This window comes from Macaca thibetana, chromosome 17 (genome assembly GCF_024542745.1).
Source record: "Macaca thibetana thibetana isolate TM-01 chromosome 17, ASM2454274v1, whole genome shotgun sequence".
NCBI lineage: Eukaryota > Metazoa > Chordata > Mammalia > Primates > Cercopithecidae > Macaca > Macaca thibetana.
Genome location: NC_065594.1, coordinates 1,621,344 through 1,639,286, shown reverse-complemented (window position 1 = coordinate 1,639,286; position 17,943 = coordinate 1,621,344). Strand labels below are relative to the sequence as shown.

At 41.0% G+C, this 17,943-nt stretch overlaps 1 protein-coding gene across 6 annotated transcripts in view; it reads left to right on the top strand.

Moving 5' to 3' along the window:
* ZDHHC20 (zinc finger DHHC-type palmitoyltransferase 20) overlaps positions 1–17,943 on the top strand; it is an 89,659-nt gene that overhangs the window by 53,961 nt on the left and 17,755 nt on the right. For all 6 annotated transcript variants that reach the window (XM_050766495.1, XM_050766498.1, XM_050766496.1 and 3 more), the window contains exons 5-8: positions 5,351–5,420; positions 6,539–6,571; positions 7,730–7,850; positions 16,425–16,557. In XM_050766495.1, coding sequence (XP_050622452.1) covers positions 5,351–5,420; positions 6,539–6,571; positions 7,730–7,850; positions 16,425–16,557 — 357 coding nt within the window. The remainder of the gene's footprint in view (positions 1–5,350; positions 5,421–6,538; positions 6,572–7,729; positions 7,851–16,424; positions 16,558–17,943) is intronic.

Sequence of the window (17,943 nt, the reverse complement as noted above, 5' to 3'; positions counted from 1 at the left end):
TTTTAAAAAGCTCATCATCACTGGTCATTAGAGAGATGCAAATCAAAACCACAATGAGATACCATCTCACGCCAGTTAGAATGGTGATTATTAAAAAGTCAGGAAACAAACCAGGTGTGGTGGCTCATACCTATAATCCCAGCACTTTGGGAAGCTGAGGCAGGTGGATCACGAGGTCAGGAGTTCGAGAGCAGCCTGACCAGCATGGTGAAACCCCGTCTCTACTTAAAAAAGAAAAAAAAAAAAAAAAATTAGCTGGACCTGGTGGTGGGCGCCTGTAATCCCAGCTACTCAAGAGGCTGAGGCAGGAGAATTGCTTGAACCCGGGAGACGGAGGTTGCAGTGAGCCAAGATCGTGCCACTGCACTCCAGCCTGGGCGACAGAGAAATAGGAACACTTTTACACTGTTGGTGGGAGTGTAAATTAGCTCAACGGTTGTGGAAGACAGTGCAGCAATTCCTCAGGGATCTAGAACCAGAAATACCATTTGACCCAGCAATCCCATTACTGGGTATATATCCAAAGGATTATAAATCATTCTATAAAGACACATGGACATGTATGTTTATTGCAGCTCTGTTCACAATAGCAAAGACTTGGAACCAACCCAAATGCCCATCAATGATAGGCTGGATAAAGAAAATGTGGCACATATACACCGTGGAATACTATGCAGCCATAAAAAAGAATGAATTCATGTCCTTTGCAGGGACGTGGATGAAGCTGGAACCCATCATTTTCGGCAAACTAACACAGGAGCAGAAAACCAAACACCGCATGTTCTCATTTATAAGTGGGAGTTGAACAATGAGATCATATGGGCACAGGGAGGGGAACATCACACAGTGGGGTCTGTCGCAGGGTGGAGGGGAAGAGGAGGGAGAGCATTGGGAGAAATACCTAACGTAGATGATGGGTTGATAGGTGCAGCAAACCACCATGGCACATGTATACCTGTGTAACAAACCTGCATGTTCTACACATCTATTTCAGAACATAAAGTATAATAATAAAAAAAAATAGAAAAGCACAAATAACAGAAACCCAGTTGAAATGCTTAACTAGAGTCAATTAGATGTGCAGGAGTAGTATAAGAAGAATCAAGTCCGAGAGTGATCGGGAAATGAGTATTAAACAGTATTTGAAAAAGAGAACATGTCCCAGGGCCCAAAAGTCAGAAGGGCCCCACCAGCCAAGCAGGTTGCTTAGATGCTGCAAGTTGGTGTAGCCGAGGGAAGCCAGGAGGATTTGATACATGGAAGCAGGGATTTGTAGCTGCCAGGGGGAAATAACTGGACAAGTGTTGGGCTTTCAGTTAAGATCTAATTTAATTTCCTTTCCCTCATTCTGCAGTAATCAGAATACACAGTCTTCACCACTCGGTCCTCAGTGGTTTTGTTCCATTTTAGATGGGATGTTTTCACTGCCTCACAGAGTCCATTTCACACGTTTTGACGGAAAGGGCTTTTTGCATTTGCATGTTCTGAGTTCAGATCCTGCTGGTGCACCCAAGCGTTATGGACACAGGAACTTACCTTAGCTCTTCCGATAGAGCGACGAGGGATTCTGCTTTTAAAATTTGTAGCATTTATCTTTTTATACAAGGTTTTCATTTACAGTTGAATAGGTCTCCATGTTTTTCCATCATTAGACAAATACTAAAATGGACTAAATAATTTTAAGCGATAGTGGAGGAGAAGGGGTACAGATTTCCTTCTTAGAGAATGTCAAAGAATATGCTCCCAGTAGTGGCAAAGGAAGATTTTCAGTCTAGTGGCTAAGTACCTCCTACACATTTCTCATCAATCAGAAAACAGGTACACTAAAGGCACCCTGAGAACTCATATTGTAATTTCAACACACCCAGAATCCAGGGCCCAGATGCCAGCAGCAGCAGCAAACAGGCTTTTCCTCCCTGTTGGTCCAGACAGGTGAGCGAGACGGAACTTGGCTTTTTCTTATGTGATGCGGTATCTTGTGACTTGTGTCTTTTTCCCTAATGTGCTAGAGGGAAAACAAATAGCTGAGCTTTCTAAAACAGTAGCTCTCTATTTTTAAATGAATTTGAAAAGTCGATTAAATTATGTATTTTATTGCCTCTGTATAATATTAAATGAATATTTTATTTTAAAGGCTTAAATAAATGAAAATTATTTTTGTTAAAAAACATTTAATAAGTAGATATTTGTGTAAATTCCCTTTGTTCTAAGGAAATTCTTATTTACATTATACAAGTAATACATGCCCATTATTTAAAAAAAAATTTTAGGGGCACCAAAAAAAGACTGAGTCTACACACGTCATCCGTGACACGACTCATCAGATGCTATCACCTTTTCTTGTGTATCCTAGCAGAAGTGTTTTATATGTAACAGAGTATTGTAGAACTATATGCAGTTGACAATCAATAGCTAAATATTAACTAATACAAATTTGGTTACCTGGATACAGCTTTCTATGAGCTATTGCTTCTAACATTGCTTCAAAATATACTCTGTCTCCCTGTTATATGTATTAATTGACGTCTGAAAATGTATGCATTTTATTGGGATAGGGTATATAGTTATAACATGAAAATGTATATTCTTTTCCCTTTGGAGATGGGAACTCTCTGTATATACTAACTATTGTATGAATTGCTTTTTTTTTTTTCTGAGATGGAGTCTTGCCGTGTTGCCCAGGCCGGAGTGCCCTGGCACAATCTCAGCTCACTGCAAGCTCCGCCTCCCGGGTTCACGCCATTCTCCTGCCTCAGCCTTCCGAGGTAGCTGGGACTACAGGCGCCGCCACCACGCCCGGCTAATTTTTTGTATTTTTTTAGTAGAGATGGGGTTTCACCGTGTTAGCCAGGATGGTCTCGATCTCCTGACCTCATGATCCATCCGCCTCAGCCTCCCAGAGTGCTCAGATTATAGGCGTGAGCCACCGCGCTCAGCCCTGAATTGCTTTTTTCCATGTAACATCCTTGTATTTTTCCATATTAGGGCTGTCAGAAAACAAAATTTCAATAAATTGAGTTTGAAAGATCTAATTGCCTTTTATTAATGATTTATGAACTAGGCCTCATGCAGTCTACAAAATAGAAAAGAGCTCCAATGAGCTGGACAGGGGAAGTCGGCTTTAGAAAAAGGCTGAAGAAAGTGGAAACAAAGAACAGAAAGCAGATTGGTTATTTCCAACTTGCTTTCCTTGTAGGGGCATAAGCAAAATTTTGTTTTAATGGGATTTGACTATCATCTCTCTCCAGATTTCTCAGAAGCTCAGCTCTTACAAGTAAACAACTTAGGTTTCAGGTTGGTGAAGTGGAGCCTTAGCATGAATGATTCCATTTTGGGCCTGCTGTCTTGTCTTGTCTTGTCTTCTTTTCTTTTCTTTTTTCTTTTCTTATTTATTTAGAGACAGGGTCTCACTGTTGCCCAGGCTGTAGTGCAGTGGCGCCATCTTGGCTCATTGCAGCCTCCGCCTCCTGGGTTCAAGTGATTCTCCTGCCTCTGCCAGCCGAGTAGCTGAGATTACAGGCGCCCACCACCACACCTGGCTAATTTTTGTATTTTTAGTAGAGACAGCGTTTCACCATGTTGGCCAGGCTGGTCTCAAACTTCTAAGCTCAAGTGATCTGCCTGCCTCAGCCTCCCAAAGTGCTGGGATTACAGACATGAGCCGCCATGCTTGGCCTGCTGTCTTTTCTTTAACAAGATATAAATGTTTTGTTTTGTTTTGTTTTGTTTGAGATGGAGTCTCGCTCTCACCCAGGCTGGAGTGCAGTAGCAGCACGATCTTGGCTCACTGCAACCGCTGCCTCCCGGGTTCAAGTGATTCTTCTGCCTCAGCCTCCGGAGTAGCTGGGACTAAAGGCATGCGCCACCACACCTGGCTAATTTTTGTATTTTTAGTAGAGATAGGCTTTCACCATACTGGCCAGGCTGGTCTTGATCTCCTGATCTCGTGATCCACCCTCCTTGGCCCCGCAAAGTGCTGGGATTACAGGTGTGAGCCACCGCGCCCAGTCATAAATGTATTTTGTATGGAAAATTTTTGTTAAAGTCTGCATAGTAGTTCACTGGATATACCATAAGATGGCTAACTATTTTTATAATTCAAATTATTCCTAGTGTTTTAGTAAAAACAATGCTGTAATGAACATCACTCTTCTTCACTAATCCTTGAACACGCCAAGCATACTCACACCTCAGGGTCCATTCTCTGATTAGAATCCTCATTCTCCCGCCAGGCACGGTGGCTCAAGCCTGTAATCCCAGCACTTTGGGAGGCCGAGGTAGGTGAATCACCTGAGGTCAGGAGTTCGAGACCAGCCTGACCAATATGGTGAAACCCCGTCTCTACTAAAAATACGAAAATTACCTGGCCATGGTGGTGCACACCTGTTGTCCCAGCTACTCGGGAGGCTGAGGCAGGAGAATTGCTTGAACCCAGGAGGCGGATGTTGCGGTGAGCCGAGATCGTGCAACTGCACTCCAGCCTGGGTGGTGGAGCAACACTCCGTCCGCCCCCCCTACCCAAAAAAAAAAAAAAAAAAAAGGCAACCTCTTTCTCCCTGATAGACTTGTCTCACTAACTTGCTGCTTTCAATTTCATTTTTCTCATATGTTTCTAAAATTACAACTCCCCAATGTTTCCTTCCTTGCTATCTATACTATCACTGTCTAATACATTGTTTATTTTGTTAACTTGTTTATTATTACTCCCCATTGCTTCCTGTACAATGAAAGGTCCATGAAGGCATGAACAATATCTGGCATCTAGCAGGTGTTCCATACGTTTTAAATGAACATGTGTGTTGAGCAACAATAGTATATATTAGGATCCAGTGGAAAACATTTCAGAGTTTTTATTCAAAAATACATTCCCAATTTTATTGTTTATCTGGGGTATGGATGGCAGATAAAAGGTGTGTGTTTTTTTTTTTCTTAATAAAGCTATTTCAGAATTTCAAAAACAATCCCATAGGATGCCTTAAAAGTCTAAATTTTGATATTGCTATAGGCATTGTGGTATAATGGAAAAAAACACTAGACTTGGGACTTACTAAGTCTTGAGTTCTGGTCTAGTTCTGCTACTCACCCTGGTGTTTGACCTTGTATGAGTCACTTATTTGCTTTGTATCTACTTTTCATCTAAAAATTGCTGAGCAAACTACATTCTGATGTTCTCTTTTATCTCTTGACATTTTGATTTGAGAAGGTAAGTATAATACATTTTGGTATTGTTTTAAAATTATTAGTTATCAATTACCCAGAGTTGTTTATTTTTTTAAAAAAGCAAGTTTTAATGTCACATTAGTTAAGTTTGTACATCCTTCATCATCTTCCTTTTACTTCTTTCATGTAGCTATCAGATATTGTGAAAAATGTCAGCTGATTAAACCTGATCGGGCACATCACTGCTCAGCATGTGACTCGTAAGTGTTACTCACACATATGCTTACTATCTAGCACTGGAAATCAGTGATGGGAGAGTGCAAGGGGAAGGAACATTTTATATGCTTTACACTTGACAACAACACTTCATCCTCTCCCATTATTTGCTGTGCATACAGGGCAGACAAAAAATTGCTAAAAGCTGGAATATACTCACAAGTTATCTTTGATAACAGTTCCTATACCAATGAATAGAATTTTCTCAAACTTTATGCCATCTGTGCTTGTGCTTAATATAAGTCTTTGTGCACATGCAAGGAGATAATATGTTGAGGGAAAGATCACTAGTTTGGGAATCTCATCTAATCCGTGACTTTTAGTAACACAGTTACTTAACTTTCTAAGTATTAGATTACTCATTTTATTATATTATTTAAGATGATCTGTGGTCTAACTTCATATAAATATAGAACACATATTCTAGTAGGGAGGCAAATGTGGGGTTTGGTTTTTTTTTTCCTTATTACAAAAAAACAGTAGTGCTTATGCATGGGGTAAAATTTTATAGAATATGTGGAAAAATAACCATCTCCGAGCCCATCAGTGTTAATATTTTGGCTTATTTCCTTCTAAACTTTTGTTTTTATGACCTGCATGTGTTTAAAATAAGATATGGGCCATCTGTATTGCATTTTATCTCCTTCAGCTAATTTGTTAGCTGGATCTATCTTACGCACCAAGTACTGTGCACAAGATCTGAATTTTGTTTTTTTCAGAACAGGGTCTCACTATGTCAGCCAGGCTGGTCTTAAACTCCTGACCTCAAATGATCCTACCACCTCCACCTTCCAAAGTGCTGGAATTAATTACACACATGAGCCACCGTGCCCAGCCCAGATCTAAGTATTACAGTATCATTTGATGTGGTCTAAGGCAGCTGAATATGTTCAGCTGAATTCCCAGTATAAAAACCATGACTTTTTACCTATGAACATTTTTGTGGAAGCATCAGAAATGATCTCTAACCTGGTTTCTGGGTTGATTCTCTTAAGATGTAGTTGTAAAGAGGAAATTTTAAGTCAAGTAAAAGAAAGTTATGAGAAGTTAGAATTAGAAGAATTTTTCTGCATGGATTTTCTTATGCTTGTTTGTTTCCTAGATGTATTCTTAAGATGGATCATCACTGTCCTTGGTATGTATAAAAAAACAGAAGAAATTGCATTGGTGGCAGGAAAGAGAGAATTTAGAGTAACTTCAGTGTTCCTAAATTTTGAAGGCCAGCTTACTCATAGATATTAAGATTGATCTCTTTACATATATGCATATATTTGTATGTACACAATTATATTAAATGGTTTCTATTCAAAATATCTGCTGACATTAACCCAAATAACAATGTATTAAGAATTAACATTAAAATTCCACATTCTTATAGAATTTATTAAATACATACCTTCACAATTAAGATACCACTCTCAACTTCCCAGATGACCCATTTCTAGGTAATAATGATTAAGTTTTCTGATTTGTCTTTTTTTGTGTTTCTTTGTTTTATTTTATTTTATTTTTGAAACAGGGTCTCTGGTTGCCCAGGCTGGAGTACAGTGGCATGATCTTGTCTCACTGCAGCCTCAACCTTCTGGGCTCAGGTGATTCTTCCACCTCAGTCTCTCAAGCAGCTGGGACTGCAAGCATGCACCACCACGCCTGGCTAATTTATTGTATTTTTAATAGAGATGGGGTTTCGCCATGTTGCCCAGGCTGGTCTTAAACTCCTGGACTCAAGTAATCCACCCGCCTTGGCCTCCCAAAGTGCTAGGATTACAGGCATGAGCCACTGCACTCGGCCCAATTTATTTTTTTTAAATTATTACGTTTTAATTGTTTTAAAAAACATCTAAGAGGTCAGGAGTTCAAGACCAGTCTGGGCAACATGGTGAAACCCCATCTCTATCAAAAATACAAAAATTAGCTGGGTGTTGTGGTGGGCACCTGTAGTGCCAGCTACTTGGGAGGCTGAGGCAGGAGAATCGCTTGAACCTGGGAGGCAGAGGTTGCAGTGAGCCGAGATCACGCCACTGCACTCCAGCCTGGGCAACAGAGCGAGACTCCCATAAGGTGTACCATCTTAACCATTACTTAGGGTACAGTTCAATAGTGTTAAGTATGTTTAAATTATTGTGCAATTAATCTCCAGAACTTTTTCATCCTGCAAAACTGAAATTTTATTCTCATTAAAGAGCTCCCCTTCCCCACACCACACTAGCCCCTGGCAACCTCCATCCTACTTTCTATTTCTGTGAATTTGATTTGTCTTACTTTTATAATGTGGCTTTCTTTATTTTTCCAGGGTGAATAACTGTGTGGGATTTTCTAATTACAAATTCTTCCTGCTGTTTTTATTGTATTCCCTATTATATTGCCTTTTCGTGGCTGCAACAGTTTTAGAGTACTTCATAAAATTTTGGACGGTGAGTCTTTTTTTCTATCTTGAAACATGTATTTGAGACTTTAAGATACTATCTTTCTAATAAATTACTTCATTTTTTGTGACAAGTAGATATACTTTAATTTTACAAGTTAGAGTTTTATAAATGACTCAGAGGACAGATAGGGCTACAATTTACTTTCATATACACGTTTATTTGTAAATAAATGTATATTAAGCAGGATATAGTGAGCCTTTTTTAGTGATCCAAATTATTTTCACCCACATTCTAACAAAAACATATTCATTTTAGGGAGGTAAATTGCTTTTCTTTGAGTCGGTGAGACTTATTGCAATTTTTATAGTAATAAAATCAAATCTATAAAGACATTAAGCAGTTTAGTGGTTGCCTCAGCCCCAGGCAGCCACTAAACTGCTTCCTGTCTTTACAGATTTTACAGCATTTCTTAAAATGGCAAATGAATGAAAACAATTAAATGTCTTTTCAGCTGAGGTCTCCTTAAACTATGATACATCTATACAAAGGAATGCAATGCAGCTTAAGAAAGAATAAGGAAGCTCTTTATAACAAATGATGTGAAGTGATCTTTGAGATCTATTATTAACATGAAAAAAACAAGGCATGGAAGAATGCATATACTATGCTGCCATTTCTACAGCAAAATAACGTGTATATATTTATATATGTCTTATCTGGAAGAATGCAGTAAAAATTTCTTAACAGTGGTTGCCTCTGGGGAGGGCACTTAGAAGGGACACGTGCTTTTTACAGGTATCCTTTGGATTTTGTGTAACGTGGACAAATAGTAATGTATTCAAAACAGATAAATATAGCTTTAAAATTTTTTTAGTATGGAAGTATATCTTTTTTGGGGAAAAACTACCAAAAACATTGAAAGTAACTGCCTCTTGGAAGTGGGAGAACTGCTGTTTTTCATTAATAGCTTTTTAGCATTATTTTAATTTTCTCTGTGCATGTACCATTTTTAAAAAATTTAGAAATTATTTTATTGTTTTATTTATTTATTTATTTTTTTGGGAGACGGAGTCTCGCTCTGTCGCCCAGGCTGGAGTGCAGTGGCCAGATCTCAGCTCACTGCAAGCTCCGCCTCCCGGGTTTAGCCATTCTCCTGCCTCAGCCTCCCAAGTAGCTGGGACTACAGACGCCCGCCACCTCGCCCGGCTAGTTTTTTGTATTTTTTAGTAGAGACGGGGTTTCACCGTGTTAGCCAGGATGGTCTCGATCTCCTGACCTCGTGATCCGCCCGTCTCGGCCTCCCAAAGTGCTGGGATTACAGGCTTGAGCCACCGCGCCCGGCCTGTTTTATTTTTTATTTTTATTTTATTTTATTTTATTTTTATTTGAGATGGAGTCTTGCTCGGTCACCGAGGCTGGAGTGCAGTGGCGTGATCTCATCTTACTATAACCTTTGCCTTCCGGGTTCAAGCGATTCTCCTGCCTCAGCCTCCCCAGTAGCTGGGATTATAGGTTCCCTGCCACAATGCCCGGCTAATTTTTGTATTTTAAGTAGAGATAGGATTTCACCATTTCGGCCAGGCTGGTCTCGAGCTCCTGACTTCAAGTGATTTGCCCGCCTCAGCCACCCAAAGTGCTGGGATTTCAAGTGTGAGCCACTGTGCCTGGCCGAAATAATTTCAAAATAAATGAAAATTTTCTCCTTCATTTGAACTCTTCTCTTTAAGTTTCAAGATAATATTCATTCCTTTTTCTTTCCCCTTCAGCACTTTAAATATAGGTTCAGTCCTGGGCTGTCTCACTCTCGGTTCTTTCTACTGTTTTTCTGGGTTATTGCATGTACCCCGTGGCATTCACAGTTGCTGTTCCTAGCCCTAGCGCTCACATGGGCTGAGCCCAATCCCCTGTTTCCAGTTGCTATTTATTGAACCAGCAGACATGAGGAAGACACCATAAAAATCAGCACTTCTCAAACCAACCTCATTTTCTTTTCACTGTTCTTTCTATGTTTATCTGATTGGGAACAAAATCTTTACAAATCTATCAGTTTCCAAGCTAGAAAAATTAATAGCATCTTGGAATTATTGTTATTCCCTTATGAAACTGAGGTATAGAATCAGGGTGGTATACTAGGGAAAAAAAATGAGCTTTCTTTACATGTAAATGCCATGTATGTATTTATTTGCCAGAATCTAAGCTCCGTGGGAGCACAAATATTTATTTCTTTTGTTTATTTATGTTTCTTCATCACCCAGTAGTTGTTCAGTAAATATTTGCTGAGTGAATAGCCAGAATCAAGATACTTAAACTTTAGACTCTTTGTTCTTTCATTTTTAAAATGGAGGTAATAACTTACAGGATTTATATAAAGATTTAAATAAAGAGTGTAAATACATGGAAAGCAGTCAGTAGATGTTTATTTTGTTCTTTCCAACTCTGTGCCTCAAATCATTCCTATTCCTAATATCACAGGCATGGTTTAGACCCTCCATCTCCTAGGTTCCTGTCTTTATTCTCTCCTTTCTTAAGTACAATCCCTGCCAATTTATGAGCAGAGAAAAATTTTTTTTTTTTGCCTTTTCTTTTTTTTTTTTTGAGATGGAGTCTCACTCTGTCGCCCGGGCTGGAGTACAGTGGCCGGATCTCAGCTCACTGCAAGCTCCGCCTCCCGGGTTTCCGCCATTCTCCTGCCTCAGCCTCCCGAGTAGCTGGGACTACAGGCGCCCGGCTAGTTTTTTGTATTTTTTTAGTAGAGACGGGGTTTCACTGTGTTAGCCAGGATGGTCTCGATCTCCTGGCCTCGTGATCCGCCCGTCTCGGCCTCCCAAAGTGCTGGGATTACAGGCTTGAGCCACCGCGCCCGGCCTTTTTGCCTTTTCTTAAGAGGATACGCTTGCTAGTCACTGACATGTCTTTTTTGTGAAATTTCTATTGTGTTCTCTGCCCATTTCTAGTAGGTTTTTATATTTACACATGAAGGAGTTTGTCTTATGTTAAAGATACTCATCTTTTTTGTTGTCGTTTTGTTTTTTGAGGTAGGGTCCCACTCTGTCTCCCAGGCTGGAGTGCAGTGGTGCAATCATGGCTCACTGCAGTTTCAATCTCCCAGGCTCAAGCAATCCTCCTGCCTGAAGCCCCCGAGAAGCTGGGACCATGGGCAGGCACCACCATGCCTGGCTAATTTTTGTATTTTTTGTAGAGACGGGGTTTCACCATGTGGCCCAGGCTGGTCTGTAAGTCCTGACCTCAAACAGTCCTCCCACCTCAACCTCCCAGAGTGCTGGGATTACAGGTGTGAAACCCACTGAGCCTAGCCACTAATCTTTATTCTTGACCTTGAGTTAGATGAGGATTTCTTTTCTTTTTTTTTTTTTTTTTTTTTTTGAGATGGAGTTTTGCTCTTGTCACCCAGGCTAGAGTGTGATGGCACAGTCTCGGCTCGCTGCAACCTCTGCTTCCTGGGTTCAAGTGATTCTCCAGCAGAGACAGAGTTTTACCATGTTGGCCAGGCTAGTCTTGAACTCCTGACCTCAGGTGATCTGTCCGCCTCGGTCTCCCAAAATGCTGGGATTACAGGCACGAGCCACCGTGCCCAGCCCAAATGAGGATTTCTTACGTTGAACATAGCAATCACCATAAAATATCAATAAATTGGGCTTCATTAAAATAAAGAACTTTTTATAAAAAGGTGACTTTTGGAGTGAAAAAGCAAGCTACTGACTGGGAGAAGATATTTACAATGCATATAATCTCACAAAGGACTCCTATCCAGAATATGTGAGACACTCCTAAAAGATAATTCTTTTTCTGTCATGGGCTGCAAATGCTTTTTCCACATTTTCTGGGTTTTTTTTTTTTTTTTTTTTTTGAGGCAGAGTCTCACTCTGTCACCCAGGCTGGAGTTCAGTGGCACAATCTCAGCTCACTGCAACCTTCACCTCCCTGATTCAAGCGATTTTGCTGCCTTTACCTCCTGAGTAGCCGGGACCACTATGCCCGGCTAATTTTTGTATTTTTAGTAGAGACAGGGTTTCGCCATGTTGGCCAGGTTGGTCTTGAACTCCTGACCTCAGGTGATCTACCCACCTTGGCCTCCTAAGGTACTGGGATAATAGGTGTGAGCCACCACGCCTGGCCCACGTTTTCTGTTTATGTCTTGTATTCCTGCTTTCTTTTGTTTTTGTCACATCAAAGTTTTACATTTTTAAAGCAGTTCTTTTTATATATGATACCTGTCTGTTGTGTATTCCATATAAATTTATACAGATATTGTCCTATTTTTTCCTCTGGCACTTTTGTTGTTTTTGTTTTTACCTTTAAATCTCTGATTTTGGAGGAGGGATTATTGTGGTTAAAAAGTACTTTTACATCTACTCTTTCTAAAAAGCTTGTGAAGGTGTTTTATAATGTAGGTTTTGTTATTATTCAGGTATGGGGAGGCCAATAGATCAGGAGGCAATTGCCACTGAAAAGATAGTTTGTTACAGTGCCAAGAGAAAGGGGCCCCAGGATAGGAAGCACCATGTGGGATCCAGAGCCTTTATTGTGGTTCCTGTGGGGAAGGCAGGGTAAGCAGACTTTGGATTGGCCGGCTCCAGGAATTGCAGAGGACTCAGGTGTCGGGGCTATCTCTAGTTGTCTTATACCTGGTTCTGGGACAATGAAGGCAGAGGACTGCTGCCTTCTGGAGTATAAAAGGCAGAAGAGGTGGTTCTCAGTGTGGGATCTGGAATGTTTAGTTTGTGTATGAAAGATGTGCTCCTGGGTGAGTGGTTTGCTGTCTCTTAAGAGCTGGCTAGCCCGGGGAGGGGCAGTTTCTCCCCAGTTAGTGAGGCCCCAGATGCCAGAGCATCAGGAATATAGAAAATAAGAAAATAGGGTTGGGTGTGGTGGCTTATGCCTGTAATCCCAGCACTTTGGGAGGCCAAAGTGGGCGGATCTTGACGTCAGGAGATTGAGACCATCCTGGCCAACAATGGTGAAACCCCATCACTACTAAAAATATGAAATGAGCCGGGCATGGTGGCATGTACCTGTAGTCCCAGCTACTCGGGAGGCTGAGGCAGGAGAATTGCTTGAAGCAAGTAGGTTGAGGTTGCAGTGAGCCAAGATCACAGATCACGCCACTGCACTCCAGCCTGGCAACAGAGCAAGACTCTGTCTCAAAAGAAAAGAAAAGAAGAAAATATGGTTGATATAGAAGGGTGCCATTATTATTTCAGTTTTCAGAGTTGGAAACAAATTGGAGAAATTATGCAACTACCTAAGGTCACATACTTAATAACATAGGAGTAATTTAGGCCGGGCGCGGTGGCTCACGCCGGTAAACCTAGCACTTTGGGAGGCCGAGGCGGGCGGATTATGAGGTCAGGAGACCGAGTACCATCCTGGCTAACACGGTGAAGCCCTGTCTCTACTAAAAATATAAAAAATTAGCCAGGCGTGGTGGCGGGCGCCTGTGGTCCCAGTTACTCTGGAGGCTGAGGCCGGAGAATGGCGTAAACCCGGGAGGCGGAGCTTGCAGTGAGCTGAGATTGCGCCACTGCACTCCAGCCTGGGCGACAGATGGAGACTGAGTCTCAAAAGAACAAAAAAAGAAAAAAAAAAAAAAAAAGAAGAATTTAAACTAAAATCTGGCTATTCCAGTATCCAGCTACTTTCCACTATAACTTGCTACTCATAGTTGGGAAGAATATAATTAAAGCCCTGAGTCATCAAGCACAATTCTATTTCTAGGAGATACCTACTACATTTTAGAAGGATTTAAACATCGTTAGATGTTTAAAGTTTGGGTACTTAAAACCAGGGGACGCTAGCACTCACAATGCCTTTGCACGCGTTGGAAGAGAACACCCCTGCCTGCATGGTGCCAGCCTCATGAATTTTGGCTTTCGATTTCCCCCTCAGCTGGGCACCTTTGTTCAGTTCACAACATACTAACCATACCCCTTATTTAAACGGATTCGGTGCCAGATACATGAAACCTAAATTACTTAATTTCACATTTCTATATCAGAAAATTCAGCAATGTTTGTATGCAATGATTTATTAAAGAACGAATAACTTTTTTGGATTCTGTGTAAAAAAATACTAGTAAACATAAATCTACCTTTTTCTTCATTCATTCAGGAAATATGTATTTAGTACCTACTATATGGCAGGTAGTACTCTAGAGACTTGTAGTATATCTCTGAAAAAATGGGCAGAGTTCTGTCCTTGCAGAGCTGCTTTTGAGAAGGAGGGGGACAAGTAATAAACAATGAGCAGGGTGAGAGATGTAAGTATTGGGCGGTGGCGTGATAGGGCAGATGGCAGTATTGAATAGCACAGTGAGGGGAGGCCTCATTTAGAAGGGAATTGATGGATATCTGAGATAAGAGCATTCAGGCCCAGAGAACATGGTACGTGTCCTTGCCATGTTTCAGTAACACAAGAAGGCTACTGTGGCTGGGGTAGAATGAGCGGAAAGGAGACTGAAAGGAATGGACCAAGAGGGGGCCAAAATGACAGAGGGCCTTGGAGAGTGTTGAAATGACGGTGGCTTTTACTAGCAGCCCGGTGGGGACATGATCTGACTTGTGCAAGGCTCACTGTGACTGCTGAGCTGAGAATAGATGGGATAGGACGCGTGCCAATACACAGGCTCACCTGGTAGAGGCTGTTGCAGCATCCCAGCCGGAATAAAGTGGAAGCAGTGAAGGTGGTATGAAGTCATCAGATCTAGTTTTTGGAAGCTACTAGTCAGAAGTTAGTTTGTTTTCAATATTGGCTAAAAACATTTTATTTTATTCTTCCCCAGACACAAATCTTTGTTTTAAAACCTCACTGGAAAAGTGTATATTTAAAGGATACTTGAAACGTGTCTGTAGGCGCAGCACAGGTGACTCATGCCTGTAGTCCAGCCCTTTGGGAGGCCAAGGCGGGAGGATCACTTAAGGCCAGGAGTTCAAGACTAGCCCTAGCTCTGGTGCCTTAGTGAGACTTTGTATCTTTTTTTTTTTCTGTGACTGGCTGTGTCACCCAGGCAGCAGTGCGATCTCAGCTCACTGCAACCTCCACCTCCAGGGTTAAGTGATTCTCCTGCCGTAGCCTCCCAAGTAGCTGGGATTACAGGCGTGCACCACTATGCCCGGCTAATTTTTGCGTTTTTAGTGGAGACGGGGTTTCACTATGTTGGCCAGGCTCTTGACCTCAGGTGGTCTGCCCACCTCGGCCTCCCAAAGTACTGGGATTACAGTTGTGAGCCTCTGCACCCAGCCAAGACCTTGTGTCTTTTTTTTTTTTTTTTAAGAAAAAGGAAATGTGCTCGAAGAGCTCCATGTTCTTGTCTATTTTCTCTTTTGTATTTCTTGAGAAAATGTTGTAGATGGCCATTAGAAAGCAACATCTTAGTGTTCCTTCGACAGGATTTATAATAATTTTGCATAAAAGTTGGTTTCTTAATGTATTGTCTCTATTTGCACAAGCTTTGCCACAGGAAATCTACAGAGAGTTGTCCAAAGGTAAAATACATCATTACCATGACATTCTCATGATATCTTTTGTGACATTTATAGTGAATATGTTTAACAAAAATTCACTTCACAAGACGGTCAGATGGAAGACTCACTTGATATGTTTGAAACGTTTGAAACATATGTTGGTTACTCTGGAAGAAAAGAGAAAAAGATCAATGTCAAAATAACCTAATGCTAATAGCCTCCTTTTAGTCTGTAATACTTTTAAAATCAAGCAGAACAGAACAGCTTTGTGTTCTGGTGGAGTAGGTGCTTTGCCTATATGGTTTATTTTAAGAGCTAACATTTAAAGGCCTCCTCCTCCTATTAAAGATATGAATTTCTTCTAGGCTCTAGTTTGCGTCTGTTAAAATGTATATAGCCATAAGAAGGGATACCAGAGAAGCTGTTTTCATTCATTAATACCTTGTGGTAAATTTATTTATCAAAACGGCTAACTATGCACAAAGGCTCTATAGACATACAGATGAAAAAAGTAGGAATTGAAGCAGCTGAAGGCATGGGCGGTCTGAAAATAGAGATTAGAGAAGTTCAAAAATATTTCACAATTAGTTTTTAGTTAGCAGCAAATCTAAATAAAATAGTCAAATATTTTAGTATAGATATGGGGAGCTTATATATGTTGGATGTTGGAGAAAGCTTGAATATATACATAAAGTACAAAAGAAAACGTGTTGGGTGTAAGAGTCGATCTTTTCACTTTATTAGTGAAAGTATTTTTTTTTTTTTTTTTTTTAAATGAGACGGGGTCTCACTGTGTTGCCCAGGATGGCCTAGAACTCCTAGGCTCAGGTGATCCTCCTGTCTCAGTCTCCCCAGTAACTGGGATTACAGGTACACACCACCATGCCAAGCTAAAATTAAAAAAAATTTAAGAACAGTATTTTAAATAACTCTTCCTGAACTCCTAGATAGGCAAGTTGCTTTTTGATAATACCAATTCTTTGCTTTTGCAGTTGTTGCATTGGGATATATTAATTTATTATTTTTCAAATATGGCAAGTATTTTGACATATTCAACGATCTTTAGGCAGAACTAACTTATAAATTATATTTTGGAGGTTGACTCTCCTCAAAATTAACTTCTTTTTTTCCTCCTCAGAATGAACTGACAGATACACGTGCAAAATTCCACGTACTTTTTCTTTTCTTTGTGTCTGCAATGTTCTTCATCAGCGTCCTCTCACTTTTCAGCTACCACTGCTGGCTAGTTGGAAAAAATAGGACAACAATAGGTAAGTAGGTTAAAATAAATTATAATTGCTTAGGACAATGACCATAAATAAATATGAAATCTAGAGAAGGACAGGGTCAGATGATAGAGAAGTGTAAGACTATTCTGAATCCGGAATTGGTGGCATGTGCCTAATAATCCCAGCTACTCAGGAGACAGAGGCGGGAGAAGCCCCTGAGCCCTGGAGGACAGCCGAGACAACATAGGGAGACCCAGTCTCTAAAAAGGAAAAATAATAAAATAATTCTGTAGTAAAATTAATTTTGACTGGATGGGAACAATGGTTTTATAATAAAGTTCATTATTTTGGAGAAGGTTGAGGAAATGAGATTGACTTTTTAACATATTTTCAGTAACGTGTTATGTGGAGAACTATTTTATAAATTTTAATAAAGAAAAACTTTCCTGCGTTTATACAGTGTCATTTCAAAAATTAATCTGTGGGAGATCGGGCACAGTGGCTCACACCCGTAATCCCAGCACTTTGGGAGGCCAAGGTGGGTGGATTGCTTGAGTCCAGGAGTTCGAGACCAGCCTGGGTGACGTGGAGAAACCCTGTCTCTACTAATAATACAAAAAAAAACTAGCTGCAGGCCGGGCGCGGTGGCTCACGCCTGTAATCCCAGCACTTTGGGAGGCCGAGGCTGGCGGATCACAAGGTCAGGAGATCGAGACCATGGTGAAACCCTGTCTCTACCAAAAATAGAAAAAATTAGCCGGGCGCAGTGGCGGGCGCCTGTAGTCCCAGCTACTCGGGAGGCTGAGGCAGGAGAATGGCGTGAACCCGGGAGGCGGAGCTTGCAGTGAGCTGAGATCCGGCCACTGCACTCCAGCTTGGGCGACAGAGTGAGACTCCGTCTCAAAAAAAAAAAAAAAAAAAAAAAACTAGCTGCAATCAGGCAAAATTGCATCGTTGCATTCCAGCCTGGGCAATGAGAGTAAGACCCTGTCTCAAAAAAAATTAATCTATGAGAGATAGACAGTAGATTTACGTGCTTTAAGGAAGTTTGTTCTCAAACAAGAAAACCCTCGTATCCTCAATTACAGCTTATCTTTTAGCTAAAACATAACAGTGTATTTCACGTATATTCTTTTTTTTTGAGACAGAGTCTCACTCTGTTGCCCTGGCTAGAGTGCAGTCGTACCATCACAGCTCACTGCAAGCTTGACCTCCTGGACTTAAGCAGTGTTCCCACCTCAGCCTCCCAAGTCGCTGGGTCTACAGGTGTGTGCTACCACACCCGGCTAATTTATTTATTTCTATGGAGATGGGGTCTTGCTATGTTGCCCAGGTTGGTCTCAAACTCCTGGGCTCGAGTGGTCCTCCCACTTAAGCCTCCCAGAATGCTAGGATTACAGATGCAAGTCACCCTGCCCAGCCCATATA